The 21,642-nt window shown below is 52.8% G+C and overlaps 2 protein-coding genes and 2 pseudogenes across 5 annotated transcripts; 2 read left to right on the top strand and 2 right to left on the bottom strand.

The window, feature by feature from the left end:
* Positions 1–1,350: 1,350 nt before the first annotated feature.
* On the top strand, positions 1,351–6,897 carry GNB3 (G protein subunit beta 3). Of its 2 annotated transcripts, none has more exons than XM_054574758.1 (9): positions 1,351–1,407; positions 1,669–1,707; positions 3,609–3,715; positions 3,806–3,869; positions 3,999–4,161; positions 4,260–4,326; positions 4,413–4,614; positions 5,667–5,883; positions 6,791–6,897. In XM_054574758.1, the coding sequence occupies exons 1-9, from the start codon at positions 1,351–1,353 to the stop codon at positions 6,895–6,897; spliced, it is 1,023 nt and encodes a 340-aa protein (XP_054430733.1). The 2 variants fall into 2 exon arrangements, with proteins under 2 accessions (XP_054430733.1, XP_054430734.1); XM_054574759.1 differs by having other exon boundaries at positions 4,260–4,323.
* A 1,581-nt stretch (positions 6,898–8,478) lies between these two features.
* CDCA3 (cell division cycle associated 3) lies at positions 8,479–10,153 on the bottom strand. 3 transcript variants are annotated; one of them, XM_054574762.1, is made up of 5 exons: positions 10,013–10,153; positions 9,650–9,776; positions 9,079–9,372; positions 8,852–8,955; positions 8,479–8,736 (listed from the first exon to the last, which is right to left on the bottom strand). In XM_054574762.1, the coding sequence occupies exons 1-5, from the start codon at positions 10,130–10,132 to the stop codon at positions 8,581–8,583; spliced, it is 801 nt and encodes a 266-aa protein (XP_054430737.1). In that variant the 5' UTR covers positions 10,133–10,153; the 3' UTR covers positions 8,479–8,580. The 3 variants fall into 3 exon arrangements, with proteins under 3 accessions (XP_054430737.1, XP_054430736.1, XP_054430735.1); XM_054574761.1 differs by having other exon boundaries at positions 9,079–9,297; positions 10,013–10,132; XM_054574760.1 differs by having other exon boundaries at positions 9,064–9,372; positions 10,013–10,132.
* Positions 10,154–12,267: 2,114 nt separating this feature from the next.
* LOC129071449 (cell division cycle-associated protein 3-like) lies at positions 12,268–13,904 on the top strand (annotated as a pseudogene).
* A 1,569-nt stretch (positions 13,905–15,473) lies between these two features.
* LOC129071317 (guanine nucleotide-binding protein G(I)/G(S)/G(T) subunit beta-3-like) lies at positions 15,474–21,071 on the bottom strand (annotated as a pseudogene).
* Between the last annotated feature and the right edge of the window lie 571 nt (positions 21,072–21,642).

Raw genomic sequence — 21,642 nt, forward strand, 5'->3', positions numbered from 1 at the left:
ATTTGTCAGGGAAATCTCAGCCACCTGCTCCCCCTCATGCAAATACACCCAAACCCTGACAGCTGCTCCTTGGGCCTCCAACTCTAAGCCCTGTTTTCCCTCTGAGCTTGGCCAAGACTTAGGGCAGCCTGGTCCTTAAGGCTTCTGCTTTCATAGCCCCAGAGGAGGACCTCGTGAGTCGCGGGGGCAAGGAGTGGGCCAAACCCAGATGGGGACAGGGGATGGGATTGCCCTCCACTAGCAATTCGTTCTACACCCAGAGCAGGGGCAGGCCTGTCCATCCCTCTTCTTGAACCCCCCGTCCTCCCCCCGCCACCCCGGACCCAGGATCAGGTCCTGGGGCAGCTGGTTGGGGTTTGTCGGGAAGAAGGATTATCCAGATCAGTCCCCTCTAATCTCTCCTCCCTCTGGGCCCTCCCCGTAGTCTCTAGAACCCTCTTCCCCCACCACCCTGGGGTAAGGAAGACAGTTTTGGGTATGGACAATGGGCCATCTCTCACCCTCACATTCTGACTCTTGGCCTGGTTGCTAGGCAGGCCCTGACTGCCAAGATCAGCACCACCGGTGGGGGCCAACGCCTGGGGGGGACTGCTGGAGCTGTGGTGGTGACTGCTCCTTTGCGTCCTCCCAAACCTCCCCCTTTAATCCTCACAGCTTTGCTCTAATCCTGTGGGGCCCGATGCTCCTGAGAGACCCATCAGGGAAGCACCCCTTTTACCCCTCCTCTCCAGAGCTTGTTGTGGGGGGCTGCTCCTCTACAGCCCAGCATTCCTGCTCCTCCCCCTCCCCCAGGCTGGGCCCAAGTCTCTCGGGAAGCCACACACCTCTCTCCCTGTCCTCTCCCCCACCCCTGCCAGCTGATTTCATTTGCCTGACGTAGTCCTTGTTGGCCCTACCCTTCTCTGTCAGTGCCCCCCCCAGAGCGGGGCCAGGCCAGGCCAGCTCCTCTGGCAGCAGAGCTGGGGCAGGTGACGGGCTGGCGTCGCTGCTGAGGGAGTGAGGAGGTGGCTGGGAACCGGAGCTGGAAACCTGGGAGAGGTCCAGTCAGAGCCCAAGTAAGAGGGAGCTGGCCTGGCTCTGCTCTCCGGGGCTGGGGGCTGCAGGGAGGGCTCGGGCATGGCTAGGGCTGACTGCAGAGGACTCTACACGTGGAGAGGCTAGTGGGGGAGGCGGTGTAGGCCACCTGGTCATTTCTCTATTTCTTGGAATGGGCTCCAGCCCTCATGAGGAGTCAGGTGTGAGGTGTGAGGTGTGAGGTGTAAGGGTCAGAAACATGGCCTGGTGGGGATTCCCCCTATACTTACACCATGTTCCTGGCAGGCGCCGGAGCTACCCCTCAACCTGTCAGCCATGGGGGAGATGGAGCAGCTGCGGCAGGAAGCGGAACAGCTCAAGAAGCAGATTGCGGTAAACCCAGAAACGTCCCAATGAAAATCCCAGAAAACAGAAGTAGGAACATGAGGGAGTGTGGCCTGGGTGGGGAAGGAGGCTGAACTCACTCTTGAGTGACACCTTAGAGACCCCTGACTTGGGTGACCAGAGACTTTCTGGATCTCATACTTGAGATGTCCCCAAACTGTAGAGCCCTAACCCACCTACCTTAGAGACCCACGCAGCCCCCACCCTCCACTCTGCCCTTCCCTCCCCTGACTTCTGCTCTCCCCCTAGGATGCCAGGAAAGCCTGTGCTGACACTACTCTGGCAGAGGTGAGACTTCTGTCCCCTTGAGGCAGGGCCTGAGGGAAGGAGAGGGGAGGGGAGCTCCCTGACCAGCCCAAGCTTGAGTACAATATGTCCTTGGAATGAGGAATAAGATTAATTAATTCATTCAACAAACAGTGAGATCTGCTGTGGACCAGTGACTCTATTGGAGGCTAAGGACAAGATGCTGTCCGTACTGTCATCCATAAAACAGGAGTGACTACAGCCCCTCACCTTGCAGGGTGCTGAGGATGCAGAGAGGGGTAGTACTTTGTCAATCACAAAGCCCTTATGGACTCCAGTAATTAGTTGTTTAATACTGTATTTTATCAACTCTAAGATGCATACTTTTTCACATTTCTGAAATCAAGATGCATCCAACACCAGATGATGGCTTACAATTAAAATTGGCAGCATTTTTTCTTAGTGACACATAAAAGAATAGTGCTTCCTAGAGTAGGTTGCACCTTAGATAGGATTAAACGTAACTTTTTTTTTTTTTTAAATTCTCACCCAAGGACATCCTTTCATTGTTTTTAGAGAAGGCCTATGTGAGGGCAGGGAGACTGAGAGAGAGACATTGCTTGGCTGCCTTTTGCACGCACCCTATCTGGGGAACAAACCTGCATCCTAGGCATGTGCCCTGACCAGGAATTGAACCCTCAGCCTTTCAGTGCGCAGGATGATGCTCCAATCAACTGGCCACACCAGCCAGAGCAGGATTAAATATCTTAATAAGAGTTAGCATTTACTGAACACTTACCATGAGTCAGACATTGGGCTAAATTACTTAAATACATAATTTCATTTCATTTTCTTTTTTTAAAACCTACTATTCTAAAAAATTGATTTTTTTTTAGAGAAGGGGCAGCATGGGGGTGGGAGAGAAAAAGAGAGAGAGAGACATCAATTTGTTGTGTCACTTACATACACATTCATTGGTTGATTCTTATGCGTGCCCTGGCTGGGGATTGAACCTGCAACTTTGGCATATCAGGACAATACTCTAAACAACTGAGCTACCTGGGCAGGGCAATTTTGTTTAATTTTTATGACAATCCCATATAGTAGGTGCTATAAACATTTTATATATGAGGACAGGCTCAGATAGGTAAAGTAACTTGACCAAGATAATAAAGCAGGTAAATGGCAAATCAAGTCTTTTGGCTCTGGAGCCCCAGACTAAGTCTAGAAGCTGGATAGAATTTAAGAGGCATAGGACAACAAATTTCAGGAGATACAGTTCAAGGCCATGGTGATACCCTGGATACCCAGTTAAAGAGTTGGCTGTGCTGCAGTGTGGTGTGCGTGGGCAGGTTCCTAGCGGTTTGGAACAGTCAAATGTGTACATATCTTCCTAAATCCTTGTTCAGTGACTCCACATTGGCAGCTTGAAATTGGTCACGGTGGGAGAATTACAGGATAGAAATTACCCTCCTACCTCCCTTCATCCTCCCCGCCCTGCACTGGTGAGGGCTGCTAAACACTTAGCAACATGCCACCGGCTGTCTCTCACATCAGCATAAGCCACTCCACTGCAGGGGCTTATTACTTCAAGGCGGGGGCCTGAAGCAGAGCCTGGCACAGGCCAGACACTTGAGCAGATCAGCACTGGCCGGGGCGGCTCGGTGCACTGGGCGCCAGCCCGTGACATGAGGGGTCGCTGGTTCGATGCCATGGTCAGGGCACGTGCCTGAGTTGCATGGCAGGTCCCTCGTTGGGGGTGTGTGAGAGGCAGCCAATCTAGGTTTCCCTCTCTTTCTCCCTCCCTTCCCTCCTCTTTAAAATAAAAATTTTTTTTCTTTGAAAAGAAGGAAAAAAGAAACTTGTACAGATCAGTGGCTGTGACATTGACATCTGGGCACATACCCTGCTCACCTTGATTTCTAACGCCCCCTTTTCTGCAGCTTGTGTCTGACCTAGAAGTCGTAGGACGAGTCCAGATGCGGACAAGGCGAACGTTAAGGGGACACCTAGCCAAGATTTATGCCATGCACTGGGCCACTGACTCCAAGTGAGGGTTGAGGTGTGCCCAGAGGGGAGGGGAAGCAGGAAGGAGAAGCTTGGGTGGCGCGGGGTGTGATGTGAGGTCCCCTCTCCCCAGGCTGCTAGTGAGTGCCTCTCAAGACGGAAAGCTGATTGTGTGGGACACCTACACCACCAACAAGGTACCAGCCCTGCCTCCTGCCCCTCCATCACCCCACCTTTCCTTGGGGACATTATGCCTGCCCTCCTCTGCCCTCTCCACCTGGGAGCTCAGCCCAGCTCCTGTCTCTGCTCACCCTGACCTCCTGCAGGTACATGCCATCCCTCTGCGCTCCTCCTGGGTCATGACCTGTGCCTATGCCCCATCAGGGAACTTTGTGGCATGTGGGGGGCTGGACAATATGTGCTCTATCTACAGCCTCAAATCCCGTGAGGGCAATGTCAAGGTCAGCCGGGAACTCTCTGCTCACACAGGTGAGAGACCCTGGCTTCCCATCCCGAGGGGTCCAGAGAAGCCCAGGGCTTGATGGGTTGTGGCTCTGAAGCCAGGACCCTGTCCTAACCACCCCCAGGTTATCTCTCCTGCTGCCGCTTTCTGGATGACAACAACATCGTGACCAGCTCAGGGGACACCACGTGGTGAGGACGGAACACTGTGGGCGCTGGGCTGGGGCGGCACTTCTGTCCTGGCCTTTCCCTGTGACAGCCTCCCCTCCTCCTGGCAGTGCTCTGTGGGATATTGAGACTGGGCAGCAGAAGACTGTGTTTGTGGGACACACAGGGGACTGCATGAGCCTGGCTGTGTCTCCTGACTTCAAACTCTTCGTTTCGGGGGCTTGTGATGCCAGCGCCAAGCTCTGGGACGTGCGGGAGGGGACCTGCCGGCAGACTTTCACTGGCCACGAGTCGGACATCAACGCTATCTGCGTGAGCCCCTCTGTGCTCCACCTCCTGGGACCCCCTCCCCCCTCCCAGGGCTCCCTACCCCTGGCTTTTTAACTTTCCCGTCTAAAATAACTGCACCTCACAGCAAAGCTGTGAGAGTAACAGAAAGAGCTCCCATCCCCCTGCACCCATACTCACTGTTAACATGTTACCACATTTGCTTTACCATTCTCTCTCTGTAGAGGAAGGGATGGAGGGCCGGGGGAATAGTCGGATGGACCGATGATTGATAGCTAGTTAGCTAGGAAAACACATACACCTAGATGTAGATACACATTTTGTTGTTATGGCTTTCCCTGGGTTTCTTGAGAGTAAGTTGCAGACATCATGTCTCTTTACCCCTTAAATACTTCAGTGTGTATTTCCTAAACACAAGGCCATTTTCTTACATAGCCACAGTGTAATTCTTAAAATCAGGGAATTTAACATTGACACAATACTATAGTCTCACCAATCATCTCCAAAATATCTGTAACGGCAGTTCTTTTCCCCCTGCCAGGAACATGTATTGCATTTTCTTGCCACATCTTAGTTTCCTTTAAGTGAGAACTGTCTTCTACCTTTTGTCTTTCATGACAATGACATCTTTAAAGAGTACATACCAATTTTCTGTAGACTTTCCCTCTATTTGAGTCGATCTGACATTTCCTCATGATGAGGTTCAGGCTATGCATTTGCACTTGGCCCTGTTCCTACACTCTGATCCAGTTGACTGTGTGGGAAGAGTCAGAGGCAACCTCCCGCCCTTCTAGCCATGTGACCCTGGGCAAGCTGCAGGCGCTCCCTCCGCTTCCTGGGAATAATGCCGGCCTGCAGCGCTGCCATGAGGAGCAAGTGAAGGGTTTAGGGGAGCCATCAGCGCACAAGAAGAGCAATGCTGCGGCCTTTCTCACTGCAGGCCAGGGAAGGGACAGGCAGGGAGGCTGAGGGAAGGTGCTTGCCCTGGAGCCACCAGGGCAGGAGTCAGGGAGAGGGCAGGAGAGGCAGCAGCTGCTCAGGTCTGAGTCCTGACTCCTCGCCACCTGTGCCCTCAGTTCTTCCCCAATGGAGAGGCCATCTGCACAGGCTCGGACGACGCCTCCTGCCGTCTGTTTGACCTGCGGGCAGACCAGGAGCTGACCGCCTATTCCCATGAGAGCATCATCTGCGGCATCACATCTGTGGCCTTCTCCCTCAGTGGCCGCCTGCTCTTCGCAGGCTACGACGACTTCAACTGCAATGTCTGGGACTCCATGAAGGGCGAGCGTGTGGGTAAGGGCCAGCCCAGCTCCCCCTCCCCGGCTGCTGCCCTACCTGGAAGTACCCTCCATCTAGCTCCCCTTGTTGGGAACCTCTTACTGCTATTCCCTAATTACTAGATAACTCTGGGTTCTACCCCTGGAATCCAGCCCCCCTTTGGTTCCCAATGTAGGATCATCTTCTCTGAAAGAAAAGTTGCTCTAAGGGGCCCTTCTCCATCACCCAATGCCATGGCTGCTCCCTGCCAAAGGAGCTCCTTCAGGTGATCTCCAGACCTGAGGACCTGAATGTCTAGTCAGGCCTGGGTTTCAGGGCTATCCATGGAAGGAAAGGTCAGTCTCAGGGAACTATGCAATGAGCAGAATCAAGACCTAGAATGACTTCAGGGTCCTGACCCCAAGCTAGGGGCTTATCTAGGACCAGCCTGGTCTACAGTTCAATCAGAGTGTGGCTTCTCCTCATGAGAGGTCAGGAGCTGAATGAAAATAACACTTGCCAGAGAGTCAGGATCCAAATCCTAATTCTGGGGCTTACTTTCTGAGTGCCCTTGGGCAAGTCACTTCTCTCTGGGCCTCAGCCTCTTTGTTTGAAACAAAGAAACAGCAAGACAGGGTTACTTTCCCCATTTTCCAGTGCCCATCAAGATACCCCTGGTTCTTCTCACAGCACACTACTTCCAACCTTCCCCCATCCCTCTCGGCCCATTCCCCACCCCAGGTTCTTGACAGACACTGGGCTCCAGAAAAACCCTACCGTTTAGGGATAATCCTCTTTCTGTCCTCCAATCTCCATGGGGGGGGGGGGGGGCGGGGCTGAAGTCAGAGCCCAGCCTACCTAACCTAGGATTCCTGTGTGTGCACACACGCGCCCTTCTAAAGGAGCATGTGGAGACACGCTGTCTCCTCTCCCTTCTCCTTAGGCATCCTCTCTGGCCACGACAATAGGGTCAGCTGCCTAGGGGTCACAGCTGATGGGATGGCAGTGGCCACTGGCTCCTGGGACAGCTTCCTCAAAATCTGGAACTGAGGAGGCTGGAGAGGGGAGGTAGAAGACCATGAAGATACTCAGCTGTCCCTTCCCCTGCCCAATTTCTTTAAGGTTCCTTTAAGGCTTTCTCTTCTGCACCCCAGCTGCCATTCCCACTCAGCTTTCTCCTTTGAGGACAGTGGGGAACACAGGGAGTGTGCCTTTGGGAGGCAGCAACAGGGATCAGCAGAGAACTGCCCCATTTCCTCCCAAGGCCTCCCTTCTCCATAGTCTTGACAGTTTCTCCCTTAGTGAACAAGGACAACTGACCCCTCCCCAGCCCTTAGGCTCAGCAGGTTCCCAGTGTGAGGCTCCAGGCGCTAGGATTCCTCCCTCAGAGCTACTGCCTTTGTCCAGACCTGTGTGGCACAGGGTGCGCAACTGGTGACTATGGTCTGGCACCACCAGGGTCCCAGCCCCCTTTTGCTTCATGCTTTTTCCTTTTTCTACCTTTTTTTCCCCCCTCTCTCTGCAAAGCACCTGCAATAAAGTACAGCATCCTGGTATATCTGTGATGTTTGGCTTCCACCCTGCTTCTGTTCCAAAAAGATTCAGTTCCCACTTAAGTAATAAAGTATCGCAGGTACAAGTGATAAAGGTTGGGTACCAGCAAGCTTGTGGCAGAAAGTAGGGTGGAGACAGAAGCCCAAGTATGGTGGGGAAGGCCTGACGTGGGTCAGGAGAGAAGGCATCCAGCAGGTGGCTGGGAGCACGTGCACAGCAGTTCACCACAGCCTGCCTATGGGGCGTACGTGTGTGTTTGTATAGTAGGATTATGCTGAGAAGGAACCGGATGATAAAAGGCAGTGGGGAACCACTGGAAAATTTTTAGCGAAGTAGTAATGTGATCAGATAGCTTCTCAGAAAGATGACCCTAGCAGCAATGTAGGCTGATGAAATGGAGGGAGGGGAGACAGGAGGGAATGAAGGAAACAGGAAGGAAGCAGGTGGCAAGAAATGCAAGAGCAATAGGACAAGAGGGGACAGGGGAAGGCATAGGAAAGAGATGAAAGATATAGAATCAGCAGGATTTAGTGACCAAGTGCTAGGATATGGGATATTAAGAGAGGTTCAAAATGATGGCCAAGGTTTGCATTTGGGTGGATAATGCTGTTATTTACAGTGATAAAGAAGAGGGGAAGAGAAACAGCCTTTAAGGGGAAGATCACAAATTCAACTTTGGACAAACTGACTTTGAAGTGCCTATGGGGAAGACGGATAAAGGTCTGTGTTAGATAAAGAGACCTGGAAATTATCAGAATATAGGTAGGCAGTAGCTAATCTGTAGAGGTGAACACCTAGGAAGAGTGAGAGGAAAGAGCCAAGAACAGAGCCCTGGGGAACACCAGGATTTAAGGGAGGTGCGTGAAGAGATTTGGAGATATCAGTGCAAGGGGCACTCAGGCCAGGGAACACAAGCTCCCCAGGCTGCCTTTCTACAGAAAGACGACCTAGGGCCAGGTTTAGGTGTAACACTTCATAACACCATTTAAAATCACTTCCTTTAATATACAAGAAACGCATAACACACAAAGAAAGTCCAAGATATCTCTCAGTTCCAGAGTTGGTAGTTTAGGGGTGTTAAAGAAAATGAGCCTTTCCAGTCCCCCAGGGAAAGAAGGGGTGAGAGGACTAGAATATCACTAGACCCTTGGTGAAGCCTGGGCTGCGGCCACGCATGGCCTAGCTCTCTACCAAGGCAAAGTGCTGGTTTTCCTTGTCATGATCCTGGCCTTGCTCCCATGCTTGTCCTCCAGTTCTCAGAAGGCGTCCAGTTCCCAGAATGGCTCCTTCTTTTAGCTCCCTAACATTTTCACTCAGTGGGGAAGGCCGCTTACCCTACAAAAGGCAGTATGCAAGTTGCTGGAGGTTGTCCAGGAGAGGGAAGATAGAGTACAGGCCTCGCCCCCTCTGTGCTGACTTCTTAGGACTAGCTCTCCCCCTCTCCCTTTACCTGTCGTGGCGTCAGAGTCCCAGGGGAGTTGTCATCCTGCAGGACGGTGAGGGGAGATCTCCCTAGTACCTTGCCCTTTGGTTTCCGTCTATTGCACTTAGAACCTAGGGAGGGTAAAGGGTTAAAGCAAGGAACCAAAATTAGGGGCTTACAGTTTATTCCTCCTAAGCTATCCCAGAACATGATCCCAATTTCTCTTCCTTATACCTTGCCTTGAGATTCTGTACCTGAAGATCGGGGCGTCTCAGGATCTCTCATGGACTTGTCTGAGTCCTGGCTGGCCATAAGGGTTTCTGAGGGCTGTCCTGTTTCTTCCTCGGAAAATACCTGCTTGGAGGGAAGCTCAGCCTGGCTCCCATGTGGCAACTGGTCCTCAAGGGAAAACTGGGTGCCCAGAGGCAAGTCCAACTCAGAAGATGAAGGTGTCTCTAGGGGCAGAATAGGCTCTGGGGGAAGATTTGATTTGGGGCCTTTGGTTTCAAATACTTCACTCAGCTGTTTCACCAGTGGGCTCGGGAGCTCTAGAGGGGAGAGTGAAGTGAGACAGTGACCCCCTGATGCAAATTGTTCAGCAAAGAGAAAAAATATAGGAGCCTTAGGATTCATGCCCTGGTGGGTGAGAAATTGAGAAGAGGAAAATCAAGGTGAGAGGGAGTAAAATGTTGAGAAAAGAGTGAGCAGGAGGATGGAGGCCCCTTTAAGCCCTGAGGGTGTGGCCTCATTGACCCCCCCCCCCCCCCCCCCCCCCAAGGATGGTAGCTGACAGCCTCATCAGAATTCTCTGGGCGCAACACTTACCTCCGCTGGTCTTCATAGGTGTCCGTGAAATGCCAAGGGTAGGAGAGCGGGGATCTGAGTCCTGAGCCTGATTAGGGCCCTCCAGCTGCTCCCCTGCTGGTAGGTTTGGCTGTGGAGAGCTCTCCACCTGTCAGGATCAACGGCTCTTAAAGTCTGGGCCCTACTTCTTCTTCCCTCCCAGGTCTCCTGCCTCAGGCAGATGTTCCAAGCAGAAATTGCCAAGTCCCCCAGGCATTCAGGAGAGTGTAGAAAGTAAGGCCTCAAAGTAGAGGTGGGGAGTGGGGGCTCTCGCAGAATCAGGTTAAGCAGACGCCAAAGAATTCGGGCAGTTTTTCTACCTACCCCCTACGCGGCCCAGAGTACCTGGATGGGAGTGCGCAGGATGCCGGCACTAGGTGAACGCGGGTCCGCCACTCGAGCCAGGTGCTTGTTGTGCGGCGGAGGCCGCGCAGGAGTGACTGGTACGCTCTTGGCTGAGCCCATCTCAACAGGGAGGAAGAAAGTGGGGCAGAGCCCGGCCCGGGGTGAGGAGGGGGTGCCTGTGAGAAGTGACTCAATTCTCGGCCCTTACCGCGACCATGTCCGACCTCGAACTCCAGACCACCCAATCCTCCCAGAGCCCAGTTAAGGAACCTCTTGGCCACTGGACTAGAAACCTCTGTGGGGGGCAATGACTGGTGCAGCTAACAAGGCGGCTCATTCCAGGACTGCCGGGGCCGCTAATTTACTAATTTATTCAAATCACTTACCGTACCCCAACTCCACTTCTTGCTACACAGCAGCTCGAGCCTCTACTCCCGAAGCTGAGTTTCAAACCTCCCGCCACGCCCCCTGCCGTGGCCCTATTGGCTGAGCCGACACAGGCTCCTATAGGCCTACTATGGAGACCCGCCTCCAGTGAAAGAAACCATTGGGCTAAGAGGATGTCTATCATGGAAACCCTGGGGTCAATGGGCCACGGCTTCCGTTGCCCGGGGTTGACGCTTCTTTCGTCAAAGGGGAATTTTGCTCCTCTCAGGCTGCAAGTTGTCCATAGTGAGATTTTAGGGAGTGCCGATCTTCGCTTTTGAGATCTTCATTTTCAAAACCAAATAATTTTATTTTTAAAAAATAGAATGGATTACTATGCTAACATGTACAGACGGAGGTAGAGTTATGAAGATTTTTAAGGCGAGAGAAATGGTAATCCTTACTGGTTAACGGCGTTATCAGTCATTCAACTCTAACCCTCTCAAACTCCGCCTCATTGAATAGCCGTCTTTCAAATACCAAGAATTGCTCTTCTATTTTCCGAGGACAAGTCTCCAGGAAAGTGTCTGAGATTGGTTTAAACAATTATCAACTTCTGCTCTTCAATAGAAGGCACACGAAGGGACTATAGGGGTCTCAGATTGCGGGCAGCGAAAACTCCAGGGTACACCTCGTTGCTCTCCTAGCGCTCTTCCCTGGAAGAGTGGGATTGGTTCTTTCAGCCATCGATAGCTTTGGAGGCGCTTTTCATTGGGTTTAGTCAAGCGTAAGACAAGGGGCGGAGCACTAGTACGCAGGCTCGGTCCAACTGCCATTCTCGCGCGTCTTCCCTGAAGCGCATGCACCTAACGAGCGCTCTAGTGCTCCGCCCCTTGTCTTACGCTTGACTAAACCCAAGAAAAGCGCCTCCAAAGCGTGGCTGAAAGAACCAATCCCACTCTTCCGGGAGAAGAGCGCTAGTAGAGCAACGAGGTGTACCCTGGGTTTTCGCTGCCCGCAATCTGAGAACCCTATAGTCCCTTCGTGTGCCTTCTGTTGAAGAGCAGAAGTTGATAATTGTTTAAACCAATCTCAGCCTTTCCTGAGACTTGTCCTCGGGGGAGTCATTCTTGGTGTTATTTGAAAGACGGCTATTCGAGGCGGGAGTTTGAGAGGGTCGAGTTGAATGACTGGCGCCGTTAACAGTAAGGATTCCATTTCTCTCGCCTTAAAAATCTTCTCCTCCTCTGTACATGTTAGCATAGTAATCCATTCTATTTTTTAAATAAAATTATTTGGTTTTGAAAATGAAATGCTCAAAAGCAGATCCGGCACTCCCTAAAATCTCACTATGGACAACTTGCAGCCTGGGAGGAGCAAAATTCCCCTTTGACGAAAGCGTCAACCCCCGGGCAGCGGAAGCCGTGCTTCCCTAGGGTTTCCATGATGGACATCCTCTTAGCCCAATGGTTTCTTTCACTGGAGGCGGGTCTCCATAGTAGGCCTATAGGAGCCTGTGTCGGCTCAGCCAATAGGGCCACGGCGGGGGGCGTGGCGGGAGGTTTGAAACTCAGCTTCGGGAGTGAGGCTCGAGCTGCTGTGTAGCAAAAGTGGGTTGGGGTACGGTAAGTGATTTGAATAAATTAGTAAGTTGCGGCCCCGGCAGTCCTGGAATGAGCCGCCTTGTTAGCTGCACCAGTCATTGCCCCCCACAGAGGTTTCTAGTCCAGTGGCCAAGAGGTTCCTTAACTGGGCTCTGGGAGGATTGGGTGGTCTGGAGTTCGAGGTCGGACATGGTCGCGGTAAGGGCCGGGAGTGAGTCACTTCTCACAGGCACCCCCCTCCTCACCCCGGGCCGGGCTCTGCCCCCTTTCTTCCTCCCTGTTGAGATGGGCTCAGCCAAGAGCGTACCAGTCACTCCTGCGCGGCCTCCGCCGCACAACAAGCACCTGGCTCGAGTGGCGGACCCGCGTTCACCTAGTGCCGGCATCCTGCGCCTCCCATCCAGGTACTCTGGGCCGCGTGGGGGGTAGGTAGAAAAACTGCCCGAATTCTTTGGCGTCTGCTTAACCTGATTCTGCGAGAGCCCCCACTCCCCACCTCTACTTTGAGGCCTTACTTTCTACACTCTCCTGAATGCCTGGGGGACTTGGCAATTTCTGCTTGGAACATCTGCCTGAGGCGGGAGGCCTGGGAGGAAGAAGAAGTAGGGCCCAGACTTTAAGAGCCGTTGATCCTGACAGGTGGAGAGCTCTCCACAGCCAAACCTACCAGCAGGGGAGCAGCTGGAGGGCCCTAATCAGGCTCAGGACTCAGATCCCGCTCTCCTACCCTTGGCATTTCACGGACACCTATGAAGACCAGCGGAGGTAAGTGTTGCGCCCAGAGAATTCTGATGAGGCTGTCGCTACCATCCTTGGGGGGGGGGCGGGGGGGGGGGGTCAATGAGGCCACACCCTCAGGGCTTAAAGGGGCCTCCATCCTCCTGCTCACTCTTTTCTCAACATTTTCTCCCTCTCACCTTGATTTTCCTCTTCTCAATTTCTCACCCACCAGGGCATGAATCCTAAGGCTCCTATATTTTTTCTCTTTGCTGAACAATTTGCATCAGGGGGTCACTGTCTCACTTCACTCTCCCCTCTAGAGCTCCCGAGCCCACTGGTGAAACAGCTGAGTGAAGTATTTGAAACCAAAGGCCCCAAATCAAATCTTCCCCCAGAGCCTATTCTGCCCCTAGAGACACCTTCATCTTCTGAGTTGGACTTGCCTCTGGGCACCCAGTTTTCCCTTGAGGACCAGTTGCCACATGGGAGCCAGGCTGAGCTTCCCTCCAAGCAGGTATTTTCCGAGGAAGAAACAGGACAGCCCTCAGAAACCCTTATGGCCAGCCAGGACTCAGCAAGTCCATGAGAGATCCTGAGACGCCCCGATCTTCAGGTACAGAATCTCAAGGCAAGGTATAAGGAAGAGAAATTGGGATCATGTTCTGGGATAGCTTAGGAGGAATAAACTGTAAGCCCCTAATTTTGGTTCCTTGCTTTAACCCTTTACCCTCCCTAGGTTCTAAGTGCAATAGACGGAAACCAAGGGCAAGGTACTAGGAGATCTCCCCTCACCGTCCTGCAGGATGACAACTCCCCTGGGACTCTGGCGCCCGACAGGTAAAGGGAGAGGGGGAAGCTAGTCCTAAGAAGTCAGCACAGAGGGGCGAGGCCTGTACTCTTCTTCCCTCTCCTGGACAACCTCCGCCTTGCATACTGCCTTTTGTGGGTAGCGGCCTTCCCCACTGAGTGAAAATGTTAGGGAGCTAAAAGAAGGAGCCATTCTGGGAACTGGACGCCTTCTGAGAACTGGAGGACAAGCATGGGAGCAAGGCCAGGATCATGACAAGGAAAACCAGCACTTTGCCTTGGTAGAGAGCTAGGCCATGCGTGGCCGCAGCCCAGGCTTCACCAAGGGTCTAGTGATATTCTAGTCCTCTCACCCCTTCTTTCCCTGGGGGACTGGAAAGGCTCATTTTCTTTAACACCCCTAAACTACCAACTCTGGAACTGGAGATATCTTGGACTTTCTTTGTGTGTTATGCGTTTCTTGTATATTAAAGGAAGTGATTTTAAATGGTGTTATGAAGTGTTACACCTAAACCTGGCCCTAGGTCGTCTTTCTGTAGAAAGGCAGCCTGGGGAGCTTGTGTTCCCTGGCCTGAGTGCCCCTTGCACTGATATCTCCAAATCTCTTCACGCACCTCCCTTAAATCCTGGTGTTCCCCAGGGCTCTGTTCTTGGCTCTTTCCTCTCACTCTTCCTAGGTGTTCACCTCTACAGATTAGCTTCTGCCTACCTATATTCTGATAATTTCCAGGTCTCTTTATCTAACACAGACCTTTATCCGTCTTCCCCCATAGGCACTTCAAAGTCAGTTTGTCCAAAGTTGAATTTGTGATCTTCCCCTTAAAGGCTGTTTCTCTTCCCCTCTTCTTTATCACTGTAAATAACAGCATTATCCACCCAAATGCAAACCTTGGCCATCATTTTGGACCTCTCTTAATATCCCATATCCTAGCACTTGGTCACTAAATCCTGCTGATTCTATATCTTTCATCTCTTTCCTATGCCTTCCCCTGTCCCCTCTTGTCCTATTGCTCTTGCATTTCTTGCCACCTGCTTCCTTCCTGTTTCCTTCATTCCCTCCTGTCTCCCCTCCCTCCATTTCATCAGCCTACATTGCTGCTAGGGTCATCTTTCTGAGAAGCTATCTGATCACATTACTACTTCGCTAAAAATTTTCCAGTGGTTCCCCACTGCCTTTTATCATCCGGTTCCTTCTCAGCATAATCCTACTATACAAACACACACGTACGCCCCCATAGGCAGGCTGTGGTGAACTGCTGTGCCGTGCTCCCAGCCACCTGCTGGATGCCTTCTCTCCTGACCCCGTCAGGCCTTCCCCACCATACTCGGCTTCTGTCTCCACCCTACTTTCTGCCACAAGCTTGCTGGTACCCAACCTTTATCACTTGTACCTGCGATACTTTATTACTTAAGTGGGAACTGAATCTTTTTGGAACAGAAGCAGGGTGGAAGCCAAACATCACAGATATACCAGGATGCTGTACTTTTTGCAGGTGCTTTGCAGAGAGGGGGGGAAAAAGGTAGAAAAAGGAAAAAGCATGAAGCAAAAGGGGGCTGGGGCCCTGGTGGTGCCAGACCATAGTCACCAGTTGCGCACCCTGTGCCACACAGGTCTGGACAAAGGCAGTAGCTCTGAGGGAGGAATCCCAGCGCCTGGAGCCTCACACTGGGAACCTGCTGAGCCTAAGGGCTGGGGGGGGGTCAGTTGTCCTTGTTCACTAAAGGAGAAACTGTCAAGACTATGGGGAGGGGGAGGCCTTGGGGGAAATGGGGCAGTTCTCTGCTGATCCCTGTTGCTGCCTCCCAAGGCACACTCCCTGTGTTCCCCACTGTCCTCAAAGGAGAAAGCGAGTGGGAATGGCAGCTGGGGTGCAGAAGAAAGCCTTAAGGAACCTTAAAGAAATTGGGCAGGGGAAGGGACAGCTGAGTATCTTCATGGTCTTCTCCTCCCCTCTCCAGCCTCCTCAGTTCCAGATTTTGAGGAAGCTGTCCCAGGAGCCAGTGGCCACTGCCGTCCCATCAGCTGTGGCCCCTAGGCAGCTGACCCTATTGTCGTGGCCAGGAGGATGCCTAAGGAGAAGGGAGGGAGACAGCGTGTCTCCACATGCTCCTTTAGAAGGGCGCGTGTGTGCACACACAGGAATCCTAGGTTAGGTAGGCTGGGCTCTGACTTCAGCCCCCCCCCCCCATGGAGGTTGGAGGACAGAAGAGGATTATCCCTAAACGGTAGGGTTTTTCTGGAGCCCAGTGTCTGTCAAGAACCTGGGGTGGGGATGGGCCGAGGGGGGTGGGGGAAGGTTGGAAGTAGTGTGCTGTGAGAAGAACCAGGGGTATCTTGATGGGCACTGGAAAATGGGGAAAGTAACCCTGTCTTGCTGTTTCTTTGTTTCAAACAAAGAGGCTGGGGCCCAGGAAAGTGACTTGCCCAAGGGCACTCAGAAAGTAAGCCCCAGAATTAGGATTTGGATCCTGACTCTCTGGCAAGTGTTATTTTCATTCAGCTCCTGACCTCTCATGAGGAGAAGCCACACTCTGATTGAACTGTAGACCAGGCTGGTCCTAGATAAGCCCCTAGCTTGGGGTCAGGACCCTGAAGTCATTCTGGTCTTGATTCTGCTCATTGCATAGTTCCCTGAGACTGACCTTTCCTTCCATGGATAGCCCTGAAACCCAGGCCTGACTAGACATTCAGGTCCTCAGGTCTGGAGATCACCTGAAGGAGCTCCTTTGGCAGGGAGCAGCCATGGCATTGGGTGATGGAGAGGGGCCCCTTAGAGCAACTTTTCTTTCAGAAGATGATCCTACATTGGGACCAAAGGGGGCTGGTTCAGGGTAGAACCCAGAGTTATCTAGTAATTAGGGAATAGCAGTAAGAGGTTCCCAACAAGGGGAGCTAGATGGGGGGTACTTCCAGGTAGGGCAGCAGCCGGGGGGGGAGCTGGGCTGGCCCTTACCCACACGCTCGCCCTTCATGGAGTCCCAGACATTGCAGTTGAAGTCGTCGTAGCCTGCGAAGAGCAGGCGGCCACTGGGGGAGGCCACAGATGTGATGCCGCAGATGATGCTCTCATGGGAATGGCGGTCAGCTCCTGGTCTGCCCGCAGGTCAAACAGACGGCGGGAGCGTCGTCCGGCCTGTGCAGATGGCCTCTCCGTTGGGGAAGAACTGAGGGCACAGGTGGCGAGGAGTCAGGACTCAGACCTGAGCAGCTGCTGCCTCTCTGCCTCTCCTGACTCCTGCCCTGGTGGCTCCAGGGCAAGCACCTTCCCTCAGCCTCCCTGCCTGTCCCTTCCCTGGCCTGCAGTGAGAAAGGCCGCAGCATTGCTCTTCTTGTGCGCTGATGGCTCCCCTAAACCCTTCACTTGCTCCTCATGGCAGCGCTGCAGGCCGGCATTATTCCCAGGAAGCGGAGGGAGCGCCTGCAGCTTGCCCAGGGTCACATGGCTAGAGGGCGGGAGGTTGCCTCCTGATCTTCCCACACAGTCAACTGGATCAGAGTGTAGGAACAGGGCCAAGTGCAAATGCATAGCCTGAACCTCATCATGAGGAAATGTCAGATCGACTCAAATAGAGGGAAAGTCTACAGAAAATTGGTATGTACTCTTTAAAGATGTCATTGTCATGAAAGACAAAAGGTAGAAGACAGTTCTCACTTAAAGGAAACTAAGATGTGGCAAGAAAATGCAATACATGTTCCTGGCGGGGGGAAAAGAACTGCCGTTACAGATATTTTGGAGATGATTGGTGAGACTATAGTATTGTGTCAATGTTAAATTCCCTGATTTTAAGAATTACACTGTGGCTATGTAAGAAAATGGCCTTGTGTTTAGGAATACACACTGAAGTATTTAAGGGGTAAAGAGACATGATGTCTGCAACTTACTCTCAAGAAACCCGGGAAAGCCATAACAACAAAATGTGTATCTACATCTAGGTGTATGTGTTTTCCTAGCTAACTAGCTATCAATCATCGGTCCATCCACTATTCCCCGGCCCTCCATCCCTTCCTCTACGAGAGAGAATGGTAAAGCAAATGTGGTAACATGTTAACAGTGAGTATGGGTGCAGGGGGATGGGAGCTCTTTTCTGTTACTCTCACAGCTTTGCTGTGGGTGCAGTTATTTTGACGGGAAAGTTAAAAAGCCAGGGGTGGGGGCCCGGGGGGGGGGGGGGGGTCCCAGGAGGTGGAGCACAGAGGGGCTCACGCAGATAGCGTTGATGTCCGACTCGTGGCCAGTGAAAGTCTGCCGGCAGGTCCCCTCCCCCGTCCCAAGCTTGGCGCTGGCATCACAAGCCCCGAAGCGAAGAGTTTGAAGTCAGGAGACACAGCCAGGCTCATGCAGTCCCCTGTGTGTCCCACAAACACAGTCTTCTGCTGCCCAGTCTCAATATCCCACAGAGCACTGCCAGGGGAGGGAGGCTGTCACAGGGAAAGGCCAGGACAGAAGTGCCGCCCCAGCCCAGCGCCCACAGTGTTCCGTCCTCACCACGTGGTGTCCCCTGAGCTGGTCACGATGTTGTTGTCATCCGAAGCGGCAGCAGGAGAGATAACCTGGGGGTGGTTAGGACAGGGTCCTGGCTTCAGAGCCACAGCCCATCAAGCCCTGGGCTTCTCTGGACCCCTCGGGATGGGAAGCCAGGGTCTCTCACCTGTGTGAGCAGAGAGTTCCCGGCTGACCTTGACATTGCCCTCACGGGATTTGAGGCTGTAGATAGAGCACATATTGTCCAGCCCCCACATGCCACAAAGTTCCCTGATGGGGCATAGGCACAGGTCATGACCCAGGAGGAGCGCAGAGGGATGGCATGTACCTGCAGGAGGTCAGGGTGAGCAGAGACAGGAGCTGGGCTGAGCTCCCAGGTGGGAGGGGGCGGGGGGGGGGGCGGGCATAATGTCCCCAAGGAAAGGTGGGGTGATGGGGGGCAGGAGGCAGGGCTGGTACCTTGTTGGTGGTGTAGGTGTCCCACACAATCAGCTTTCCGTCTTGAGAGGCACTCACTAGCAGCCTGGGGAGAGGGGACCTCACATCACACCCGCGCCACCCAAGCTTCTCCTTCCTGCTTCCCCTCCCCTCTGGGCACACCTCAACCCTCACTTGGAGTCAGTGGCCCAGTGCATGGCATAAATCTTGGCTAGGTGTCCCCTTAACGTTCGCCTTGTCCCATCTGGCTCGTTCTACGACTTCTAGGTCAGACACAAGCTGCAGAAAGGGGGGGCGTTAGAAATCAGGTGAGCAGGGTATGTGCCCAGATGTCAATGTCACAGCCACTGATCTGTACAAGTTTCTTTTTTCCTTCTTTTCAAAGAAAAAAATTTTTATTTTAAAAGAGGGGGGGAAGGGGGGGAGAAAGGGGGGAAACCTAGATTGGCTGCCTCTCACACACCCCCAGCGAGGGACCTGCCGTGCAACTCAGGCACGTGCCCTGACCATGGCATCGAACCAGCGACCCCTCATGTCACCGGGCTGGCGCCCGGTGCACCGAGCCGCCCCGGCCGTGCTGATCTGCTCAAGTGTCTGGCCTGTGCCAGGCTCTGCTGCCCCCGCCTTGAAGTAATAAGCCCCTGCAGTGGGTGGCTTATGCTGATGTGAGAGACAGCCGGTGGCATGTTGCTAAGTGTTTAGCAGCCCTCACCAGTGCAGGGCGGGGAGGATGAAGGGAGGTGGGAGGGTAATTTCTATCCTGTAATTCTCCCACCGTGACCAATTTCAAGCTGCCAATGTGGAGTCACTGAACAAGGATTTAGGAAGATATGTACACATTTGACTGTTCCAAACCGCTAGGAACCTGCCCACGCACACCACACTGCAGCACAGCCAACTCTTTAACTGGGTATCCAGGGTATCACCATGGCCTTGAACTGTATCTCCTGAAATTTGTTGTCCTATGCCTCTTAAATTCTATCCAGCTTCTAGACTTAGTCTGGGGCTCCAGAGCCAAAAGACTTGATTTGCCATTTACCTGCTTTATTATCTTGGTCAAGTTACTTTACCTATCTGAGCCTGTCCTCCTATATAAAATGTTTATAGCACCTACTATATGGGATTGTCATAAAAATTAAACAAAATTGCCCTGCCCAGGTAGCTCAGTTGTTTAGAGTATTGTCCTGATATGCCAAAGTTGCAGGTTCAATCCCCAGCCGGGCACGCATAAGATTCAACCAATGAATGTGTATGTAGTGACACAACAAATTGATGTCTCTCTCTCTCTTTTTCTCTCCCACCCCCATGCTGCCCCTTCTCTAAAAAAAATCAATTTTTTAGAATAGTAGGTTTTAAAAAAAGAAAATGAAATGAAATTATGTATTTAAGTAATTTAGCCCAATGTCTGACTCATGGTAAGTGTTCAGTAAATGCTAACTCTTATTAAGATATTTAATCCTGCTCTGGCTGGTGTGGCCAGTTGATTGGAGCATCATCCTGCACTGAAAGGCTGAGGGTTCAATTCCTGGTCAGGGCACATGCCTAGGATGCAGGTTTGTTCCCCAGATAGGGTGCGTGCAAAAGGCAGCCAAGCAATGTCTCTCTCTCAGTCTCCCTGCCCTCACATAGGCCTTCTCTAAAAACAATGAAAGGATGTCCTTGGGTGAGAATTTAAAAAAAAAAAGTTACGTTTAATCCTATCTAAGGTGCAACCTACTCTGGAAGCACTATTCTTTTATGTGTCACTAAGAAAAAATGCTGCCAATTTTAATTGTAAGCCATCATCTGGTGTTGGATGCATCTTGATTTCAGAAATGTGAAAAAGTATGCATCTTAGAGTTGATAAAATACAGTATTAAACAACTAATTACTGGAGTCCATAAGGGCTTTGTGATTGACAAAGTACTACCCCTCTCTGCATCCTCAGCACCCTGCAAGGTGGGGGCTGTAGTCACTCCTGTTTTATGGATGACAGTGCGGACAGCATCTTGTCCTTAGCCTCCAATAGAGTCACTGGTCCACAGCAGATCTCACTGTTTGTTGAATGAATTAATTAATCTTATTCCTCATTCCAAGGACATTTGTCTCAAGCTTGGGCTGGTCAGGGGAGCTCCCCTCCCCTCTCCTTCCCTCAGGCCCTGCCTCAAGGGGACAGAAGTCTCACCTCTGCCAGAGTAGTGTCAGCACAGGCTTTCCTGGCATCCTGGGGAGAGCAGAAGTCAGGGGAGGAAGGGCAGAGTGGGGGTGGGGGCTGCGTGGGTCTCTAAGGTAGGTGGGTTAGGGCTCTACAGTTTGGGGACATCTCAAGTATGAGATCCAGAAAGTCTCTGGTCACCCAAGTCAGGGGTCTCTAAGGTGTCACTCAAGAGTGAGTTCAGCCTCCTTCCCCACCCAGGCCACACTCCCTCATGTTCCTACTTCTGTTTTTCTGGGATTTTCATTGGGACGTTTCTGGGTTTACCGCAATCTGCTTCTTGAGCTGTTCCCTTCCTGCCGCGGCTGCTCCTCTCCCCCATGGCTGACAGGTTGGGGGGTGGCTCCGGCGCCTGCCAGGAACATGGTGTCAGTAAGGGAATCCCCACCAGGCCATGTTTCTGACCCTTACACCTCACACCTCACACCTCACACCTGACTCCTCATGAGGGCTGGAGCCCATTCCAAGAAATAGAGAAATGACCAGGTGGCCTACACCGCCTCCCCCACTGCCTCTCCACGTGTAGAGTCCTCTGCAGTCAGCCCTAGCCATGCCCGAGCCCTCCCTGCAGCCCCCCAGCCCCGGAGAGCAGAGCCAGGCCAGCTCCCTCTTGCTTGGGCTCTGACTGGACCTCTCCCAGGTTTCCAGCTCCGGTTCCCAGCCACCTCCTCCTCCCTCAGCAGCGGCGCCAGCCCGTCACCTGCCCCGGCTCTGCTGCCAGAGGAGCTGGCCTGGCCTGGCCCCGCTCTGGGGGGGCACTGACAGAGAAGGGTGGGGCCAGCAAGGACTACGTCAGGCAAATGAAATCAGCTGGCGGGGGTGGGGGGGAGGACAGGGAGGAGGTGTGTGGCTTCCCGAGAGACTTGGGCCCAGCCTGGGGGGGGGAGGAGCAGGAATGCTGGGCTGTGGGGAGCAGCCCCCCACAGCAAGCTCTGGAGGGGGGGTAAAGGGGTGCTTCCCTGATGGGTCTCTCAGGAGCATCGGGCCCCACAGGATTAGAGCAAAGCTGTGAGGATT

This window comes from Pteronotus mesoamericanus, unplaced genomic scaffold (genome assembly GCF_021234165.1).
Source record: "Pteronotus mesoamericanus isolate MK-2021 breed Mesoamerican mustached bat unplaced genomic scaffold, CSHL_Meso_final contig_263, whole genome shotgun sequence".
Taxonomy (NCBI): domain Eukaryota; kingdom Metazoa; phylum Chordata; class Mammalia; order Chiroptera; family Mormoopidae; genus Pteronotus; species Pteronotus mesoamericanus.